Genomic DNA, 13,557 nt, shown 5'->3' on the forward strand with positions numbered 1-13,557 from the left:
TTTCGGGGGCACAGAATGGATTTTCTGAGAATTTACAAGTCCAGTAATTAGTGTGAGTTAAAAATTCATTAAAATTAGCCTCTAAGAAATTCAGCATCTGTCAGTCTGGATGTGGGGGTCTGGATGTGGGGGCTCAGGGTGATGCATCAAGGTGGGGGTTTGAGTGCAGGGAGCTCAGTGGGGACTGGCCTGGGTGCAGGGGTGAGGGTCTGGAGGCGGGGGGTCTGGGTGCAGGGGGGCTCCGGGTACAGTGGTTGAGGTTCAATGGGTTTTTTGGGTATGGAGGGCGAGGCTAAGCGGGGGTGTCTGGGTATAGGAGGTCTGGAAGCACGGGGGTTGAGTGGATAGGGGGAGCAGCTCCCTGTACAATGACCCCTCCCCTTGTATGGGGAGGGATGAGGGTAGGAAGCAGGGGAGGATGCTGAGCTTCATGCAGCTAGGTGAGGTTTCTGAGCATGGGTCTGACACAGCCCCACCCACTCCTTGCAGGGGAAGAGGAAGTCCTATACTCTCCTGCCTCCCGCCCAGACAGGACTAGTAGCTGATCCCGGCTCAGGTAGGAGCCACTGGCTGGGGTGTCCCCAACCCCGTGGTGATTAACCTCTCTGCTGGCTGCTCTGGGTGCCTGAAACAATGTACCTGTGCTGCTAGAGTGTGGTGCATGACTGCTCTTGCAGCTTCCCTGTCGGAAAGTCATTTATCTGTGGGGAAGCAAAGAAATCTGCAGATGATATGAATTGGCGCAGAATTCCCCCAGGAGTAATATGTCCCTTCTTGCTTCAACCACCATTCCAGAGGATATGCGTCCATGCTGATGATGGGTTCTGCTCAATAACTATCCAAAGCAGTGCGGACCAACGCATATTCATTTTCATCATCTGAGTTAGATGCCATCAGCAGAAGGTTGATTTTCTTTTTGGTGGTTCAGGTTCTGTAGTTTCTGCATTGGAGTGTTGCTCTTTTAAGACTTCTGAAGACCTCATCCCTCTCAGATTTTGGAATGCACTTCAGATTCTTATACCTTGGGTCGAGTGACGTAGCTATCTTTAGAAATCTCACATTGGTACCTTCTTTGTGTTTTGTCAAATCTGCAGTGAAAGTATTCTTAAAAGGAACAACATGTGCTGGGTCATCATCCAAGACCATTATAACATGGAATATATCGCAGAGTAGGAGACATATGATTCTCCCCAAAGGAGTTCAACCACAAATTTAATTCATGCATTCTTTTTTTAATGAGCATCATCAGCATGGAAGTACGTCCTCTGGAATGGTGGCCGAAGCATGAAGGGACATATGAATGTTTAGCATATTGCACGTAAACACCTTGCAATACTGGCTACAATAGTGCCATGCAAACGCCTGTTATCACTTTTACATAGTTTTGTTTTTGAGTGCAGTTACATAACAAAAATATCTACATTTGTAAGTTGCACTTTCACCATAAAGAGATTGCACTACAGTACTTGTATGAGGTGAACTGAAAAATACTATTTCTTTTGTTTGCCATTTTTACAGTGCCAAATATTTGTGATAAAAAAAATATAAAGTGAGCACTGTCTACTTTGTATACTGTATTGTAAATGAAATCAATATATTTAAAAATGTAGAACAACATAAAAAAAGGTGATAAATTTCAATTGGTATTCTACTGTTTAACAGTGCGATTAAAACTGTGATTAATTTTTTTTTAGTTAATCGCGAGAATTAACTGCAATTCATTGACAGCCTTAATTCAAAATTCTTGTCGGCAGATTAAGGAGAAAAGTGACAATTGGGGCAAGTAAAGGTTCTCTGACCACATACTGGCTGGGGCATCAGTACTTTAAAAGGCTCCCCACGGGATGGCATTCTTGCCTTTTCTCCACTGCACACTAAGATAGTACTAACTGGGGAAACTGAAACAGAGCATAAGGGATACCTTTAAAGTGCATGGACATTGGAATTATGGGGTTGGGATCTCCCATCCCTCCTTTACATAGCACCAGTTCTCTAACACAGACCTCTGAAACAATAATTCAACTGCGAATTAAGGTCCAGAATCACCAGTACATCGACTGCTATGAACTGTTCTGTCAAAGCAAACCAACTTTAAAGCCATCTAAATGGACCAGTAAGCTCTAACTGCAATGCACTACTCTGGTGTACCAGTGAATCTACACATAAGTTTAATTTTAATAAGTGATTTAAGGTTGCTAACGCATATCTTTAAGTTATCCAAAATACCATGTGGTACCATTCTCTTTGGATTTCTTGTTTAGTGTGCATGTATGAAATATATATTTTCAAAACCTAAGGAAATTGCAAGACAAAAAATATATCAAGGAGGACATAATTTTGGGACATATCAGTTAAAGACACAGGAATGTTGTAATTAACTTTAAATGTAACCTTAACTCTCAATCGCCTGGATTAATAAGGGTTAGATATGGCATCGTTACAACATTCCTGTAATTAAAGTCTAATTAATGTTAAGGTTACAAAAACAAAAATCCAGACATGTTAACATGTTTGAACTGCACAGTTAAGGCAACCAAACAATCTTAACTCTGGCCTATAGAGACTTCCTGCAATAATCATGCAATTATGATTAAAACATTTTAATCTAATCTTATCTGGGGCCACAAATGCTAAACTGTTTTTAAAGACTTTCAGGACTCGCCCTACCCTTTCCTGCCTTCCTGGAGTTGCTATAGGGAAGAATAAAGGTGGTTTGGGTGCCTCAGTTATCCATTTCCATATGTTAAAAGAAATCCAAACATGTTTAAGTGTAACCTTAACTCTTAATTGCCTGGGTTTGTAATGCTTGGTATTGGGGATAATCACAATATCCCTGTAATGTGTTTTATCCTTAAGTTACACATGCCTACGCTCACCCTTAAATTCATCCTAATACGTTGTATAGCATCCTCAATTCCTTTAACCACAATAAAAAAGATGTGAAGAGAGATTACACATACATTTGAAATGACAGACTCAATGGAATTGCTTTCTGCATTACTGATGCATTAATACAATCCACAGTATTGTAAATCTTGATTTTTAGTGAGATCAGAGTAGATGATCATGTTGATCAGCATAGTATGTGTTGTTTTGATTTATATTTACAGCATTTGTCCTCTACTGCTGTAAGTGGCCTGAAGGTATGACAAAAGTTGCGTGGCTGCCCATTTTATTGTATGTTTTTTTTCCCAACCAAAATACAACCTTAGAATGGCATATGGAACACAATTTTTGTTAACAAGTTACAACTGTGAGCACCATATAGCCCTATTCTTTCACCTTACATTTCTTCATTCAGTTTGGTGATAAAACAAAAACAGTATTAATGCAGCACACCTACCTTATGCCTAAAATAAGACTAGCTTCTCGTCTACTCATTTTCTGTTCAAATCCTCCTTTGTAGTATGATGAGAAACTCTATGGGGGAATGGAAGGAGGAGGAGGGAAGAGAGAGAGGAAAATAATTAGTTCCACGTACATAGGTGTCATGATCTCAATGCTATTCTATTACCTTAACAAGGTTGATTAGCATTTGATTAGATTTCACTTCAAGTGATGAAACTACTGCAAAACAAATATGGTTTAAAAGGAACTCTGTCAAACACTGAAAATCTGACCTCTTAAAAGTTACAGTTTGTGTTTTTACAGTGTCCCACTGATAATGAAAGACATTAATTGTTGCAACCATTGATTTGTAGGGTTGAGAGTCTCCCTGCCCCTTGGCAGGGGAACCCTAATTGTCTAAATGCTGGGTAGAATGAAATTGCACATGAGCACAGCCCTGGGCTTCATGTGCACATAAATTCATGCCAGCTTAACTTTCCCTGCCATTTGGGATTATTTGCTGTTTTTTTCCCAGATCAGAAACTGAGATTTTAACCATTGTTTAAAACAACGGAAAGAGAAAACGTGTTTTGGAGAGTGAGGTGTGGTAAATTTTTTTAAAGCAAAACCTGTAGTTGTCCAGGGAATGGAGTGAGGATAAAACTGATGCCTATCAACCGTAAGTGTGTTAAAATAAATTACTGAAATACCATAGCATAACTAAAGATATCAGTGGGTTTTTTTTGTTTTGTTTTGTTTTTTTTAAATAAAAAGAATTAGGGACTAGTCCAGCATTGCACAGCCGCAACCCTCTTAAGTCAAACGAGCCTCAGAGACAACAGATGTAGTTCCAAGACAGCCTGACTATTGGGCGCTGGAACCCAGAAGTCAGTTAAGAAGACTGAAGTTTTGTTAACTGCCAAATTTATCAACAAGTAAGCTTTACAAAAAGTAAGTTTCATCCTTTTATCATCAAAGTGAAGTCTGGCTTCAGAACTGGGCTTTTTATCCACAATTAAAATATGCCTGGCACTTAATGAAACACGTTTTCAGTTAGCTACTAAATATACCTAGTAATTACCAATAATAAAATGTGTCATATTTATACAGCACCTCATCCCAAATGAATTTACAAACACTCATTTAAATTACATGCACTTATAAGGCACCTATTACGGTATCTAAGGAAACTTCATAGTTAAGATTAGGAGCAGATAGTCTCCCAAACCATACTGCTTACACAAGAGGGACGCTTCACCTATTACCAAAAAGCAGCCACCTCTGAGCTAATACACTGCAATATTACGGCTTTAGAAAGGCAGAGAATTTAGTATCAAATAAAATTTCAGAGAGCACACAGGGCCTGCTAGCGCCCACTGTAGTCAATGGAAATCCTCCCAATCACTTCAACGGCCATTGGATCAGACCAGTGGTTCTCAACTCACGGGCCACTTGCAGCCCAGACCCAGCTGTGTGGTAAAAAAAAAATTCAAAGTTTGCCGGTCCCAGCAGAGGGCAGGGCCAGCTGACGGGTAGATGGCATCATGGAGCCCTGCTGGAGCGCTAATGCCATCAGGGAAGCCAAAGCAGCTCTCTATGGCAGGGGAGCAGCTCTGGTGGCAGCCTGATGCTTCTTCCCTCCCCAGGACAAATGGTAGGGTTGCCAGGTGCCCAGTTACCACGTGTGGGGGAAGGCACTGGGCCATCATCCCATGCCAGCCATAGGCGTAGTTTAGGGGGGCACTGCCCCCACCACCTCTCGCAGAAATAGGGGGTGCTGAGCAGGACTTGCTCTGCTCAGCCTGTCGGGGTGGGCGGTGAGAGGCACAGGTTCTGTCCTTCCCACACTGTGCCAGCTCACTCTGCGCCTCTCCCTGGTGGAGGCTGGCAGCTCTGGGATGCTGCCTCCTGCGTCCTGGTGCCTGTCATTGTCCTCTTCTACGTGTGCCGGGTCCCGTTTCTGTACAATAGTGAGTGCCTATGCGGGGTCAGGGCAAGGTAGTGGGGAAGGAAGAAGGATGGGATAGGGCAGGGGGAAGAGAAGGGAATGGGGCAGGAGGGAGTGGGACAGGGGCAGGGGACAGTATGGGGCAGAGGGAAAAGAAAGGGATGGGGGAGTGGGACAGGGCAGGGGACAGAGGGGAAAGGAAAGAGAATGGGGAGGGAAGAGGAAGGGGATGGGGCAGGGGGAAGAGAAGGGGATAGGTGATGGAAGAGTGGGACAGTGGGGAGAGGAAGAGAGAGGGGATGGGGCAGGGAGAAAAGAAGGAGATCATAGAATCATAGAATATTAGGGTTGGAAGGGACCTCAGGAGGTCATCTAGTCCAAGCCCCTGCTCAAAGCAGGACCAATCCCCAATTAAATCATCCCAGCCAGGGCTTTGTCAAGCCTGACCTTAAAAACTTCTAAGGAAGGAGATTCTACCACCTCCCTAGGTAACGCATTCCAGTGTTTCACCACCCTCCTAGTGAAAAAGTTTTTCCTAATATCCAACCTAAGTGCTTCAGGATTGATTCTTTGAGGACCTGCTCCATGATTTTTCCGGGGACTGAGGTGAGGCTGACTGGCCTGTAGTTCCCAGGATCCTCCTCCTTCCCTTTTTTAAAGATTGGCACTACATTAGCCTTTTTCCAGTCATCCGGGACTTCCCCGGTTCGCCACGAGTTTTCAAAGATAATGGCCAATGGCTCTGCAATCACAGCCACCAATTCCTTTAGCACTCTCGGATGCAACTCATCCAGCCCCATGGACTTGTGCACGTCCAGCTTTTCTAAATAGTCCCTAACCACCGCTTTCTCCACAGAGGGCTGGCCATCTATTCCCCATGTTGTGATGCCCAGCGCAGCAGTCTGTGAGCTGACCTTGTTCGTGAAGACAGAGGCAAAAAAAGCATTGAGTACATTAGCTTTTCCCACATCCTCTGTCACTAGGTTGCCTCCCTCATTCATTAAGGGGCCCACACTTTCCTTGGTTTCCTTCTTGTTGCCAACATACCTGAAGAAACCCTTCTTGTTACTCTTGACATCTCTTGCTAGCTGCAGCTCCAGGTGCGATTTGGCCCTCCTGATTTCATTCCTACATGCCCGAGCAATATTTTTATACTCTTCCCTGGTCATATGTCCAATCTTCCACTTCTTGTAAGCTTTTTTATTTTAAGATCCGCTAGGATTTCACCGTTAAGCCAAGCTGGTCGCCTGCCATATTTACTATTCTTTCGACACATCAGGATGGTTTGTCCCTGTAACCTCAACAGGGATTCCTTGAAATACAGCCAGATGGGGCAGGGGGAAGAGAAGGGGATAGGCGATGGAAGAGTGGGACAGGGGGGAGAGGAAAGGAGAGGGGATGGGGCAAGGGGAAAAGAAAGAGATGGGGATTGGAGAGTGGGACAGGGGGAAAGGGACAATGGGGAGAGAAAGGTGGGTGGGGTGGGAAGAGGAAGGGGATACGAGGATGGGGCAGAGAGAAGAAAAGGGGATGACTGAGCGCCACTGCCAGTGAGAGAGCTGTCTCCTCGCTTCTGGGCATCCGTGCCAAAGGCATCCATAGAAATGGGGGGGTGGCAAGTGCCCCCGCACTAGCCACAGCTGTGTGTCACCTCTGGGGGCAGGATGAGCATGTTCCAGGCTGCAGTGCACCCTGGACTGCCTGCAGCAGACAGTGCCCACCTGCCCAGCCCCTGCTGGCCATGTCCAGACCCAGAGCTCACAGCCAGAGCTGGAGGCTGCCCTGCAGGTCCTGTCTCCGGTGGGAGAGCTGGTGCGGGGTGGAAATTTGTCCCATTGTGGCTTCCAGCTATGATCCCCCATGGCTCGGTGGGTGGGATTAACACTGCATAGTGATCAATGGCTCCATGTCTAGTTGGCAGCCGGTATCAAGTGGAGTGCCCCAAGGGTCGGTCCTGGGGCCGGTTTTGTTCAATATCTTCATAAATGATCTGGAGGATGGTGTGGATTGCACTCTCAGCAAATTTGCGGATGATACTAAACTGGGAGGAGTGGTAGATACGCTGGAGGGGAGGGATAGGATACAGAAGGACCTAGACAAATTGGAGGATTGGGCCAAAAGAAATCTGATGAGGTTCAATAAGGATAAGTGCAGGGTCCTGCACTTAGGATGGAAGAATCCAATGCACCGCTACAGACTAGGGACCGAATGGCTAGGCAGCAGTTCTGCAGAAAAGGACCTAGGGGTGACAGTGCACGAGAAGCTGGATATGAGTCAGCAGTGTGCCCTTGTTGCCAAGAAGGCCAATGGCATTTTGGGATGTATAAGTAGGGGCATAGCGAGCAGATCGAGGGACGTGATCGTTCCCCTCTATTCGACATTGGTGAGGCCTCATCTGGAGTACTGTGTCCAGTTTTGGGCTCCACACTACAAGAAGGATGTGGATAAATTGGAGAGAGTCCAGCGAAGGGCAACAAAAATTATTAGGGGTCTGGAACACATGACTTATGAGGAGAGGCTGAGGGAGCTGGGATTGTTTAGCCTGCAGAAGAGAAGAATGAGGGGGGATTTGATAGCTGCTTTCAACTATCTGAAAGGGGGTTCCAAAGAGGATGGCTCTAGACTGTTCTCAATGGTAGCAGATGACAGAACGAGGAGTAATGGTCTCAAGTTGCAGTGGGGGAGGTTTAGATTGGATATTAGGAAAAACTTTTTCACTAAGAGGGTGGTGAAACACTGGAATGCGTTACCTAGGGAGGTGGTAGAATCTCCTTCCTTAGAGGTTTTTAAGGTCAGGCTTGACAAAGCCCTGGCTGGGATGATTTAACTGGGAATAGGTCCTGCTTTGAGCAGGGGGTTGGACTAGATGACCTTCAGGGGTCTCTTCCAACCCTGATATTCTATGATTCTATGCCCCTTACTGTCTGGGAGCAGGTGTCGAGGAAAATGTGCCCAATTGGGCAGCCACAGCAGGTAGGGTGGCATATATATTGCGTGGATGTGGCCCACATAACACTAAGAGCTGTATATGCAGCCCACAATGGTAAACAGGTTGAGAACTACTGGATCAGACCCTGAGAGAGAGTAGAACATTACCATCTAAAGAGAAACTTGGCAATGATACCTAATAACTGGGGGGAGAAGTAGTAAAAGATCACAGGTAACATTTTCCAAAGCACTTAAGTCTTCTTTGAAAGAGGGACTTAAGTGACTTATTTTCCAAAGCATCTAGGAGACTAAGTCCCATTTTCAAAAGAGACTTTGGTACTTAGGTGCTTTTGAAAATGTTACGCATCATCTCTAGCATAGCTCTCTAATGTGACAATGGGATACTGATTCAGTGCTGATGGAGAAAAGTCTGCTATGTCCCGAATTATCTCCACCTTCTCCCACAGAACCCTACCCCTGCCTTTAATAGGCTCCATTTGAGGTACTGACCAGTGCTCATTAACTTGAGATCACAACCTAAGTCAGTGGTGGGCAACCTGCAGCCCATCAGGGTAATCCACTGGTGGGCTGCAAGACCGTTCATTTACATCAACAGTCTGCAGGCACGGCCGCCTGCAGCTCCCAGTGGCCGCGGTTCGCCATTCCCAGCCAATGGGAGCTGCGGGTGGCCGTGCCTGCAGACGGCCGTGCCTGCAGACGGTCATTGTAAACAACCTGTCTTGCGGCCCTCCAGTGAATTACCCCAACGGGCCGCATGTGGCCCGCAGGCTGCCCATCACTGGCCTGAGAAGTATGGCTGCAAGACAAAATACAAACTCCTTTTTATAATTGTAAACATTCTTCTTATTCGCGCCTAGGAGCCCTAGTCATGGACCAGGACCCCACTGCACTAGGTATTATACACAAAAGACAGTCCCTGCTTAGACTGCTTACTTCAGGGAGCCCCGATCTTTATAGTTTCCAAAAGGCATTAAACAAGTGTTTGCCCTGTTCTTTTGAGAGGAAGACACTCAGGCTGGCTTGGACCTTTAAAATCACAGCTAGGTCATTAAGGATAATGGTTTCCTTCTCAGGGGATGCTTATGGCACAAACAGCCCCTTTTTTAATGAAAGTCCCAGTCCTAAAGAGATTTGAAGTTTCCTTTTTAAAGCAAAAGAAATCAGACTAAAAGTCATCTTTGTCTAGGTTAGAGGCATGGGCAAGTGGGGACAGAACATTCCTAAAAAAGAGGTAGAAAGGCAGTTTTCTAGCTACCAAAGAAGAGAGAGGTTTGACTACCCATCTCACTTACACGTGCTACTTGGACTAAAATAGTGAAGTGTTTTCATGAAGCAGTGCTACTTTTGGTATTTCCCTGTTAGGAAAACTCCTCAAAGTGATAACGGAAGGACATTTCAGGCACCTTACAATATTAAAATCAGCCTACGACATCTGCAATCCTTGCTGGGCTGGAAAGATCACACAAGTGAGCTCTCCACTTCCTGATTACTTCTGATATTCTGGGCACCATTTAATTTTCTAGGCATGTCTTCCTTACATGTTGTGCCCTATACAGCCCATGAGAGTTAATTCAGTTTCTTGCATGAACTCTATTAAAAGGTGAAAAGAAAATGGTAAATAGCTTTAGGCCCACTCTAAGTGTATGGTTTCCCTCAACAATCTCCAAAAAAAGGCTGTCAGATAGGGAAGCCAAATTTATTTGGGCTGTGACATCTTTAAAGACCTTCCCCGACTCGCGTAACCCACCTTTCTGTTACAATTTCTGCACCAATAAGAGATATTCCAGTGTCCTTATGTTTTAGACTAATCACCACACCCCATCTGTATAGAAGCTATGGTTTTTATAAAATGTGTAGGTGTTTCAGTATCCCCAAGTCACCACAATCTCTCACTGAAGAGACAATACATAACTCCACAAAATAAAAGAGCCACTATATATATTCTGCTAGATATTAAGAATATTTAATGGGGGAAAAAACTATGTTAATACAGATTTACGGTTGCTTGATGGTATGCTGTCCCCTTGCAGTATCCTGAGTTGAACAAAACTCACATTTCTGAAAACCAGGAAATGCCTCAACACCCTCCACTCCATTAGCACACACACTTTAATTCTGCCAACCCCACAGTTGCTGAAATATACAAGCTCTTCACCTTCTTTTAACCACCCATTCACACTCAGCCACAGGATTCCATCTAACAGTATTAAAGGCTAAAATAAGGGGAAATGGGGGGGGGGGGGAGTTGCCTGCACCACCTGCCCTCTTCAAGCAATGTATCCATATGCACATGCTCACACTGGCTCCTGGCACTATAACATTCAGGAGGTTCCAGATCCTAGTGTACACTCACTCATACAGCCAACTTCCCAGAAAGAATACCACATGTGTACAATTTAAGAATCACTTCTCGGCCTTTTACAACTCCCTTACACTTACTCAGAGGATACCATCTCAACCTACACTTTCATGTAACCATCATTAAAGCATTAGAATCCTCTCCTATTCCACCTCACTACTGACAATTGCCATTTAATAAAAGCCCTATACCTTGCTACTGACATAACCTACACCATTCTACATAAAAGTGATGCATCCTGGAGGTACACATGCAGGTCTTCCCTTTCCTCACACGTTTCAGAGGGTGCAAAACACAGATCTCCTCGTATCACAACCACAGCCAATTTATCTGTTTTATTGAACTCATTTATACTTTTGGCCTTTACATCATTCCCTAGCAACAAGTTCCACAGGTTAACTTGCATTATGTGAAGAACTTCCTTATGTTTGTTTTAAACCTGTTGCTATTAATTTCAGTGGGCGATCTCCCAGTTGCGTGTTATGTAGAATAGCACTTCTCTATTTACTTTTCCCACACCATTCATGATTTTATGGACCTCTAATCTCCCCCCCTCACTCATCATCTCTTTTCCAAGATGAACAGTCCCACTCTTTTTAATCTCTCCTCATATGAAAGCTGTTCCATAAGCCTAATTATTTACATTGCCCTTCTCTGTACCTTTTCCACTTCTAATATATTTTTTTTGAGATGAGGTTTCCAGAACTGCAAGCAGTATTCAAGGTGTGGGCGTACCATGGATTTACACAGGGGGATTATCATATTTTCTATCCCTTTCCTATTTTGTGCAAATGTGTTCAGAGTACTATCCACCATCTATGCAAGTGAAAAAGTGAACTTAAATTCACAATTTGGGTCTCCCAAAGACTTAGTGGCTGCCATGCACTACCTGGGTAAAACTGACCAACAGAGATCAATCTGACCCATGACACAGCAATAGATTGCTCACTAGTTCTGTGCAAACCCCATTAGAAGCCATTAGAAAAACAATGTTGTTGTTTCAGAGCTTATATATCTGGAACCCCAGTTCAAACCACCCCAAGGGTGGGGGAAGTGTCACTAACCCTACTCCGCACACCCACAAAGCATAGCAAATTTCCATACAAGCACAAAGATTTTAGAGCGCTTAGAAACATTCTCCTCTAAACAGGAAAGATGGATGGACAATGGACGGAAAAGGCTCCTGTGCCCGTCCATCTGCAGCACAGGAGGCTCTGAAATGTGTGAAGTGACCAATTCATCTCAATAAGGTGTTTTCAGCTGAATGAGAACACCTCATGGAGATTAATACAACCTGAAACAATAGCTCTGAGACACGTGAATTGCTCCATTCTTCTCAATAGGTGTTATATCGCCCTCCTGAGTATGGGAGAGCCTCTGATATGCATGAAGCATGCCTGTTTTCAGCTCCCCACCCAAAGGGAGAATACTCCTCCAGATCCTGGCTCACATGGGGGCAACGGTGGGGAAGAGGGGGTCCAACCCCTGTAGATGGGCACATACTCCACAGATCCTGGCTGGGGAAGCCAGAAGGGCTCAGACACGCCCAAAGGGACAAGGCCTTAGACCCTGGCTCATATGAGGAGGGCAGGCTCAGGACCCCCTAAAGGGGAAAAAGCCCCCCCCATATCTGGGCACATACATGGGAAGGAAGAATCCCTGCCTCTATTCTCCTCCAGTCCCCCTGCCTCTCAACCCACTGTCCCCCTTCCCACTACTCCTACCTTAATCCCCAAGCCTCCCTCCCCTAACACCCACCTCCATTCATCTCCTACCCCCGTTCCCTTCCCCTCATTGCAGCTCCAAACCCCTTTCCCCCACTTCTCTTCCCCCTAATTACCCCATCCCTCTCAGGAAGAATTCACATCTCTAAATTTTCCCCAAAGGCTTTGGGAGGTGCAGGGTGGTTCGGGGGCAATGGCAAAGCTGTGGCATGCACTGGGGTGAGGGAGCATTGGCAGAGCTGTGGAGCGCCACACTTCCCTCACTTGAGCTCCCAACCTCTTCCCCTCCTCTACCACCCATCCCCACTCATGCCCCTTCCAATAACCCTGTTCTCTTCACTGCAGCCCCAACCCCTCTCATCATATTCCCCCACTCCTCCACCCTTCAATGCACCTCCCCTCCCAGAAAGCATTCACATATCCAATTTTCTTTCCTTGAATTCTTTGATTACACACCTCACCCCCCAAAATGAAATTACTACCCATGACTCAAATTGTACCCAACCTCCAGCCACTCAGTCCAAAACTCCTTTTGTCACTGTAGGGGGGTGGGACAACAGGGGGAGAGAAATGAGGAACTTAACCTTAGTTACATTAACGGATGGGTGAATTCACAACCATAAGGAGGTCTGTGATTCATCTAGTCACCAGTAATTTTCAGTGAAACAGAACAAGGCAGCAGAAGGAAACTATTTTTTGGCAGGGACTGTAACTCAGGAACCTGTGGGTCAAATGACTCCAAGTTTGGATCACTAACCCTACCCCGGCACCCTCACAAGGCACACCGAATTTCAAAGCAATCCAATTCACCGTTCAGACTTCACAGCACTTATAAGAATTAAGCTTTAAAGCGGGCAAAATGGCAGGAATGGAAACCCACTAGCTGTTTTTCTGTATTGGCACATTCACAGTGTAAAAATGATTTAGTGGGTGCCATGCACTAGCTTTGGTAAATCTTGACAGCTTGAAACTATTTTGACCCACATCACATCATCAAAAGTTTGATCTCTAGTGCTGAGAAAACAAAACAAACATTCAGCATTTTTCAGGGCTTCTCTCTCTGAAATCCCATGCTCAAATGACTCAAAATTTGGCTCACTAACTCTACCATGCATCCTCCTGAAGTATGCCAAATTTCAAAGAAATCCAACTAAGCAAGTCAATTTTAGAGAACTTAGAAAGATCACCCTTTAAAAAGATGTCATGATACAACCTATTGTGGCACTCTGTTACCACTGTAATACTGCATA

The 13,557-nt window shown here is 45.1% G+C and overlaps 1 protein-coding gene across 4 annotated transcripts in view; it reads right to left on the bottom strand.

The window, feature by feature from the left end:
• The window catches only part of DNAJC15 (DnaJ heat shock protein family (Hsp40) member C15), a 54,710-nt gene that overhangs the window by 17,414 nt on the left and 23,739 nt on the right, over positions 1-13,557 (bottom strand). For all 4 annotated transcript variants that reach the window (XM_073345439.1, XM_073345450.1, XM_073345420.1 and 1 more), the window contains exon 4: positions 3,344-3,420. In XM_073345439.1, the coding sequence (XP_073201540.1) occupies positions 3,344-3,420 (77 nt within the window). The remainder of the gene's footprint in view (positions 1-3,343; positions 3,421-13,557) is intronic.

This window comes from Lepidochelys kempii, chromosome 1 (genome assembly GCF_965140265.1).
Source record: "Lepidochelys kempii isolate rLepKem1 chromosome 1, rLepKem1.hap2, whole genome shotgun sequence".
In the NCBI taxonomy this organism is placed as follows: Eukaryota; Metazoa; Chordata; order Testudines; family Cheloniidae; genus Lepidochelys; species Lepidochelys kempii.